Genomic DNA, 8302 nt, shown 5'->3' with positions numbered 1-8302 from the left:
AGTTCATATTTGAATGAAACAAGCTGTTTTAGCTCGCTTCCTTCTCTGTTTTACATTATTCTAATTGGGACATAATCTAAAAATGGTTTTGATATACTTTTGGTAAACTATATCATCAAAAGTATTCACTCACCCATCCAAACCACTAAATTCGGGTGTTTCGATTACTTCCATGGCTACAGGTGCATAAAGCATGGTGCACAGAGGCCTGACCTCCACCCAACAGAACATCTTTGGGATGAATCAGAGTGGGCACTGTGAGCCAGGGCTTCTCCTCCAACATTTATATGCATGTGAAGGCAGATGAGCAAATACTTTTGGCAATATAGTGTATGTTCACTAGATTTGTCCCAGTGTAAGTGTAACCCAGTGACCTGCGACGTGCAGTAATCAGCACAGCTGTTTCCATTTACAGCTCTGTGTGTTTTGGCGGGCCCCAACACCACCCTGGTTTAAACGGAAAGTGGGTGGGGCAGAGTGCATGCCTGAGATGGTCACATCAGGGATGTGGACTCCCTTTGAAATTATAAAGATTGATGAGTTCTAAAAAAATGCCTCAACTAAGCTTGTAATGTGTAACAAGACATATGGATCTCAGAAAAGAAGTAGAATTGACTTAAAAATCCTATTTCCCAAAACACCTCACTTCACTGACAAACAAGTTGTGTTTATTGTTTTTTAGTTTTTTTTTAAAAAAGGTACAAAAATAAAATATATCCTTCTACGTTTCCTCTTTTACACTCAGGCTCAGACAATACACATAGTCATTACGACATCCGACTAGGAGTGACTTTTCCCACACCACCGGGGATGAAAACAGCTCCCCGGGAAAGGTATGCGAGGCCAACATCCGTCCGTCTTTTCCATCCAGGATCCAGACTGTGCCGTCAGTGGAGGCCAGGCCCACCAGTGAACCCCTTTTTCCCACAGCTGAGCCGTCAAACACAAATGGGGTGGAGTACACCTTGCCTGTCGTCTGAAAAGTCCAAACCAAAGAGCCATCTGCACAATTCAAACAGTACAGGCAACCGTCATGTGATCCACACAGAAGTCTCTGCTGGTCTGACGTGATGCATGGAGAGGAGAAAACTGGACCCTTTGTTAGAAACTGCCACAGCTGCAAATACACACAAGGGTCATACAGTTATGAATTACACAGAGGATTCAGAAAATAGCCAGGCCCCTTCCCCCCTTTTCACCATACGAGTACATTTGAATGTTGTCGTAATGAATGGTTGTGACTTTAATGTAAAAAAAACCAAAAAAAAAAAAACCAAAACCCCCGAAATCGCTCAAATCTTCAGCAAATCAGGTTTTGTATATATAGTAACTGGAAAATATTATAACAAAAAGTGAGCTCCTTACAAGTTTCCCTGTGTTGCTGAAGCAGCAGATGTGTCCATCAACCGAGCCGATCACAATGTGCTCAGAGAAGCAGTTTGGTGAGGAGAAGAAAGGAGTGTCTCTGCAGTAAGACCACAAGACATCTCCACTGTCCTGGGAAAGAGAAACACACGTGAGACATGTAGGGCCATCACTCTTATTATTCTCCTTTTTTAATGTTTTATAGTCAGTAGCAAATTTCTCTTTTGAGACAAATGTGCACATAAGGGAAAGAGGAAGGCTACAGAGAAAGTTCATGAATGTAGTGAAAATGGACATGCAGAGGGTTGACGTGACAGAGGAGGATGCTAGCGATAGTGTGAGATGGAGACAGATGATCTGCATGGCGACTCCTAAAGGGAACAGCTGAAAGATGAAGAGCTTTCTCATTTTAAACGTTAAACTAACACCCTCAAAGTCATCATAGAAATATTTTTACAAAAATTTCTGATTCAAACAGACTCGTGCCTCTTCCTTTCTTATTTCCACTTGTGCACCAAATGGCAAAACGACCTTCACTTACGATGCTGAGACAGAGCAGGCGTCCTCCCAGTGAAGCCGCGTACACCTGCCGGCGTGACGCGTGAAGACGTGGAGAAGAAAACACAGCTCCTCCACCACAGTGACACTTCCAAACACACGTCTGAACCTGAAAACAGAAAATAGAGTGTCTGCTTCAAACACGTGAGACAGGTATCGAGTGCAACCATCAATCTGTGACTTTTCTGAATCATTCGAGTCCTTGTGTCTCTTTGCATCGAGCACTCACCTCTGAGTTTAGGGCGTAAACGTACCCATCGTGTGAGCCCACTACCACCAGACCAGTGAGAGGATCCACAGCAGGACAGCTCTTCACAGCATCTCCCGTCTCAAACACCCACTGTGTCTTTCCAGTTTCAGTGCATAAAAAATACACACAGCCGTCATAACATCCTGTGAAAGAACCCCCCCCCCCCCCAAAAAAAGGGTTAGATATAGAAATATAAAGTAATAAAACCTCCTGAACATTAGGTATTCACAAAGCTGACACTTACCTATTACAACAAGGGCGCCACAGTGAGACACGGCAGCAGAGGCCTCGATTCTGTCTCCAAGAACTCGCTCCCACATTAGGTTTCCGGTGGCGACCTCTAAAGCCTGGATCCTGTGGGAGTGTGAGCCGATAAACACTGTTGCTTTGAACAAATCTGACCTGTGATCAGCTCTGTTTTGTACTAGAAGCACCGGGGAGGCGTCCACACATCTGCCTGTGTCTGAGGACCAGCTCAGACTGAGGCCCAAATCAGCTTCTCCACAAGACTCCCTTTCTCCGAGGAGTTGATTCTGCACTGTTTTATCATCTTCTGTATATCTGATGTTCATCTCTATCACCTCGCCCCCTCTTCTTATGACTTTCACAGCCTGTTTCTCCACCTGCAGACTCTCAGCTGCTGTCCAGTCTTTGCGCACTCTCTTTTCTAGTACCTGAGACGTGGATTCGACGTGCCGTCTCTTGGCCTGAGATGGCGTTGACTGGCTGTTCTCATGCTCCAAGATTCCTCTTGCTCTGGCAACATGATTCACGATGTCAGAGAAGGTCCCATCAAGTATAACCTCCAGGAGCTCTGGTGAGGTCACTCCCACAGCAGTGAGGATGTCTTCACAGAGACGCAGAGCCTTCAGAGAATCTCCTCCACTGAACAGGAACTTGGACTTCTCGTCAACGGTAACATCTACAGCAAGATTTAAAGTATCCTGTTGATAGATAGTTTAAAAGAGAATGAACATAAGGAGACAACGGTTTATTTAAATTTAGAGCATGAATGTTGTCATCAAAAATGAAAATACCCGCCACAGAGTCTGAAGAATTTGCCTCAGTTCACTGCGATTTCTCTGTGAAGACTCTAAACACTGTCTCTGTTTTTCATAAACTCGGACTAATGCCTCCATGTTGACTTTGCCTATCAAAAAACGACAGTTAGAAAGGTGAATGGATAAAGTGGTGAATGAATTAGCTGCTGTTTCTCCTCAGCAGTGACAGCGTGTCTAAAGCTCACCGTGAGCAGTCAGGCATAAAGCCGGGACGAGCACCAGCGTGTCAGGAACGCTGTGAGCAGGCAGCAGCAGAGACAACTGGCTCAGAATGAGCTTCTTCAGATCTCCGTCTGCACCGCCTGACTCCTCCAAGGGGGGGTTGACAGAAGAGGGTAGGTTCTCAGCATGCTCACCAAAAGCACAAGCAGAGGGAATTTGTTCTGCACGTTGCTGTACAGATGCGGAGGTGGAAGCTGCCTTCTGGTGTCCAGATGTGGATGCCACGACAAAGGCGAGAAGTCGAAATCCTTGGTGCAGACCCACAGCGCAGGCTTCCACCTGAGGGAGACTCAGCAGGACCTGCAGGAGGGGAGATGTAAATCAAAATCATAAAGGTGTTAAAAAGATGTTGAAAAGGTATTTTGTTTACAAAGAATTAATGAAAAGTATCCACATTAAAGTACAGCATTAAGAAAAGGTGCCACCAGTTTAAAAACGCAATTATTAATCAGCTGAAACTGTTTTTCTCTTGTTTGCTCTTTTTTTCTTATTGCTGTGTGTATGTGACAATAAATTGAAAAAATAGTCTTTCATTATTTTTAGTAACAGTGAATCTGAGTGAGGAAACTGGTTCATAACAGAGACACCAGATTTCTTTAGGGTGGGGGTTAAGGATTCAAATCTTTCCTTTAATTTACCACAATCAGTACATCAGCTTTGCCTTCAGTATGTTAAAAAAAGGATCCAGTTGAAGTGGCTCGAGAAACTGACTAAGGCGCCTCCCAGTTGAGGTATTCCAGGCATGTTCTAACAAGAACAGGCCCTGGAGCAGACCCAGGCCAGGCAGAGAGATTATATTTCTTGGCTAGCTCGGAAACACGTTGCTACAACTCTGACTGAGCTTGGGGAGGGTATTTTGGGGAGGTGGTCAAGCTCATCCCTCAGAAACCAAGGTCTGGGCTTCTCTGCTGACACTGTGACCTGGATAAGACGTAAAAGTTGTTGGATGTTAAAAGCACGAGTGATGTGTGTTCCTTCATGTGTCAGTCTTGGTCTAACATGAGGCTAAGCCAGTGGACTTATTTCTTTTTTGAATCAATCACGTGACTTATAATTCATACATCAGAAAACATCTTACTTGCTGCAGGCTGTCTAAGTTCACTCGTTTTCCATTGCGTTTGATCAGTCGGTCTCTCCGTCCCAGGTAGTGCAGCTGTCCATCTTTAACATTCACCCAGTCTCCTGTAGCCCTCATCGTCCCAGGGACAACAGTGTCTTCATCATCCAAGAGACACACTCGGTCCTCTCCACCTGCACAAACGATCATATGAATTCATGAGGTTTTTCTTCATCTCAATGTGATTAATTTGCAGAGAACTCACAGTGTTTTTCCTACCTATGAAGATCTGTCCTTCACCCTCTGAAACAACACAGCCATGTTCATCTCTGACTTCCACCACTGTGCCCATCAGAGGAGTCCCGAGAGGCACAGAAGACACCGTGCTGTGAGATGTTTGTAATGTTAGATAACTCCTACATCTGTAGGACAAACTTGTAGAAGTCATGAACATTTTAAAACGGGGGTACACTCACAGGTTACTTGACTGCAGCAGAGACTCTGGTATTCTGTAACAGCTGGCCCAGCAGGAAACCTCAGTGATCCCGTAGATGTTGTAGATTTTGGTTTTATTGTCCTCATGTCTCCAGCTCTCCAGCACAGCGGGCGACGGGCAGGCTTCTCCACCCAGAGCCAACACCCGCAGTGAAGAGCCGCACGACAGCACGTCCTGTTTTAGAATACGATGGCCGAAGCGCAACAGCAGAGTGGGCGTGACCTGTGACAACAGTGAAAATGAAGCATTGCACAAACAAGGAATACTGCCTCACAAACACAACTGGCTCTACACTTGCCTGGAGGACAGTTGTCTTGTGATCGTTGAACAACAGTTCAGCTAGTCGATTGGGCATTTTCTTAATCACATTAGGGACAATGAGGAGTTGAGCCCCAGATGATAAGGCGAGAAAAATATCCACTACTGAGGGATCAAAGGTTAAAGGTGAGGCGAGGAAAACCACATCATCCGGCCTCATCTGAAACAAAGATCTGAGCAGAAAGAGAAGGGATTTGTCTTGGACTGAAAATGCCACTCTACAACAGGCAAAGGCATAAATGATTCCTTACTGACCTCAGATGCAGTATGTTGGGAAGTATACACCTGTGTGGTACCCTGACAGTCTTTGGAAAGCCTGTTGTTCCCGATGTGTGCAGCACATACGCCAACTCCCTGCGCCCAGCGTCGTCTTGCTCCACAGCTGAACCGCTGAGATCATTTACTGATGAAGTTTGTCCTGCTCCTCGTTCACGCTGGGCGACTCGCAGCGGCTCGATGTGAATCAGAGTCAGTTTGAACTTGAGCAGCTCCACACAAACTTCCACAGTTACGTGTTTGATGAGAGCTGCCTGAAATTGCTTTAAGTTGAAAAAAACAATAGCAATATAAATATTCACAAAAAAACACAATTCATTAACAAAGAATTTACAAAGGTGTTCTGATATTGCATTAAAAAAAAAACTCTTAATATTACAGACGAGTCATCTGTAGGAAACATACACTTGGAATATTTTTTGTTACTGCACAGGAGGGGATCTTGAATTGGGTTTTGTAAAGAAAAATTCAACCCAAACACCCCAAAATCCACAGTCATCTGGCTAGTAAGATGTTCTCAGGTTACGTAGCTGGATTAATTAATTAGAATCTTGGGTTGGCTATTGCACAGATTGTTATACTAGATGGACAGAATCAGACAGAATCAAAGTCCCACTGTGGAGCCCTTGTTGTAATAGGTCAGTGTCAGCTTTGTGAATATCTAATTTTATCATTATTTTATATTTCCATGTCTTTTGGGGTGGGGTTCTTTCTCAGGATGTCTCCATGGCTGTGTGTATTTTTATGTACTAAATCTGGAAAGACAAAGGTGGCTGTTGGCCTTAATAAATAAATAAGACCATGGCCTTTCTCGTGTGTTTTCATCGTCTGGATGGTTTAACCTTTTAACCCTCTCAAGGCAGGCGTTGCAGATTTGCAACAGTTAAAAACTAAAAACCTGATTACCCCACATACATATTTTTTATGAGTTTTTTTTACTCTTTTACTCCGAGGGTTAAGTGAGGCCTGAGTATTACATTTGCAAAATTACTCACAGCTGTTGTATTAATGCTGATAAAATATGACAAAATTCAACCTGCAGGAGGTCGGTCTGTACAGCACAGTACTTGAGGCCACATTGGTTCATGACTCTGGCAGAGAGGAGTCCAGGAGATTCTGGGTCCAGTGGGACGTAAGCAGCAGAGGATTGCAAGATCCTGACAAACAAAGCAGAGTCATTTGTGAGTTATGATTTGTTATAGAGCAGTGAGGCACATGCAGCCATAACACACAAGAAGCACATAGGCACTGACAAATATTAAAATAATGAGAAGTTCTGAATATGACAGCTCTTCAGCTCTGTTCTAGGATGCCCTCTGGACCCAGTGGAGGTGGTGAATGATAGGAGAATGGTGGCTAAGCTGTCATCCCTGCTGGACAACATCTCCCACCCCATGCAGACTCTGACAGCACTGAGCAACTCCTTCAGTGGCAGGATGCGGCACCCACGATGTGGGACGGAGAGATTTGCAGGTCTTTCCTCCCCACTGCTGTCAGACACCACAACAAAGACTTCCAACTGACCAAACACACGCATGTGCAATAGCAATAAAACTAAGTGCAATACTCTTTTCTGACATCGTTGTATTATACTCAGTTGCATATAGCATTTGTTTTATTTTATTCTTTATTTTTAATTTTATTCTATTCTATTGTGTACAGTATCTTATCTTATTCTATTCCAGTGTTTTCTAAGTTTTGCTATGTAACTTTGCACTGTCCACTTTCTGCTGTAACAAAACAAACTTTCCACATGTGGGACAACTAAAGGTTATCTTATCTTGTCACCTGCAAATTCTACTCTACTACATCCTTGAATCTTCTGTGTACTCTCTTTTATTAACATGCATTGTACCTGTCACATAAATAAGAATTCACTGTATATATTTTGATATAAATTATCGTAGCTTGGAATGACAACTTTCCTTTTTGTGGGTTTTTTTTTTTTTTTGTTGCCTCAATTTCCGTCTCCTTGATTCTGATCACTAATATCGCCCATAAATAAATTACAGAGGTCGATCTCTAATGTTTGCACTCACCCCAAAATCCAGACAGGTACAAACAAATCATCTCTGCAGTAAAGCCCGATCACCCCGCTCCTAGGAGAACAGTTATTTTGCAAAGCACGAGAGAATTCATCGGCGAGTTGAACCAGGTCTCTGTAGGTGAGGGACGCCGATGGTTTTCCGGACACCGAGTGTGTCACAGCCAGCCTGTCGGCGTGCAGGGAGGCAGCGGCGGCGACCAGCTCCTGCAGCGTCCGAGCAGACATGTTGAGAAGCCCTTTAGTGACCAAATGCTCATCTTCTGTCGGTGTACATTCTGGCAAAACCCGAAAATTTTTAAACATTCAAGTGTTGCTAATTTCAGAAGAAGCTGGATTTGTTTACAAGCACATTTGTCGAGGATTGATGACGCGGATTTTACAGTAAGCAATGAACGGTTATTTCAAATGCTCGTCTCAAAGCTCGGCCATAACAACAATTTGTCCTTAAATGTCGTTTTAAAATTTTGCTTACAAAATATTATTAATACTTGCAGTCATTTTCATATGAACAATAACCGCTACGTGTTATCGCTGCTAACACAAAACAACAGTTTTCTATTTTAATTTTGTCTTTCAAATTAAACGCAATAAAGATACAACCGCAATTTCCTAGTATCAAGGAAGGCACCATATGTCCACTGTCCAATCACAT

The 8302-nt window shown here is 43.6% G+C and overlaps 1 protein-coding gene across 2 annotated transcripts; it reads right to left on the bottom strand.

Annotated features, from left to right (window-relative positions):
- Window positions 1–628: 628 nt before the first annotated feature.
- On the bottom strand, window positions 629–8088 carry aasdh (aminoadipate-semialdehyde dehydrogenase). Of its 2 annotated transcripts, XM_026159825.1 has the most exons (14): window positions 7643–8083; window positions 6640–6760; window positions 5583–5866; window positions 5308–5500; window positions 4990–5231; window positions 4793–4899; window positions 4535–4707; window positions 3420–3756; window positions 3211–3323; window positions 2418–3117; window positions 2153–2316; window positions 1907–2032; window positions 1366–1497; window positions 629–1117 (listed from the first exon to the last, which is right to left on the bottom strand). In XM_026159825.1, the coding sequence occupies exons 1-14, from the start codon at window positions 7951–7953 to the stop codon at window positions 722–724; spliced, it is 3399 nt and encodes a 1132-aa protein (XP_026015610.1). In that variant the 5' UTR covers window positions 7954–8083; the 3' UTR covers window positions 629–721. The 2 variants fall into 2 exon arrangements, with proteins under 2 accessions (XP_026015610.1, XP_026015611.1); XM_026159826.1 differs by lacking the exon at window positions 629–1117 and having other exon boundaries at window positions 1372–1492; window positions 7643–8088.
- Window positions 8089–8302: the final 214 nt, after the last annotated feature.

This window comes from Astatotilapia calliptera, chromosome 23 (genome assembly GCF_900246225.1).
Source record: "Astatotilapia calliptera chromosome 23, fAstCal1.2, whole genome shotgun sequence".
NCBI lineage: Eukaryota > Metazoa > Chordata > Actinopteri > Cichliformes > Cichlidae > Astatotilapia > Astatotilapia calliptera.
The sequence above is the reverse complement of the archived record's forward strand: the minus strand, read 5'-3'. Positions and strand labels throughout refer to the sequence as shown.

Excerpts from the sequence above, each read along its gene's own strand:
- aasdh (XM_026159825.1), bottom strand. The coding sequence starts at position 7,953 with ATGTTTAAAAATTTTCGGGTTTTGCCAGAATGTACACCGACAGAAGAT. Across the intron at positions 4,900-4,989 it reads CTGCTGCAGTCAAGTAACCT|CACGGTGTCTTCTGTGCCTC; the intron begins GTGAGTGTACCC and ends AACATCTCACAG. Across the intron at positions 4,708-4,792 it reads TGAAGGACAGATCTTCATAG|GTGGAGAGGACCGAGTGTGT; the intron begins GTAGGAAAAACA and ends TCGTTTGTGCAG.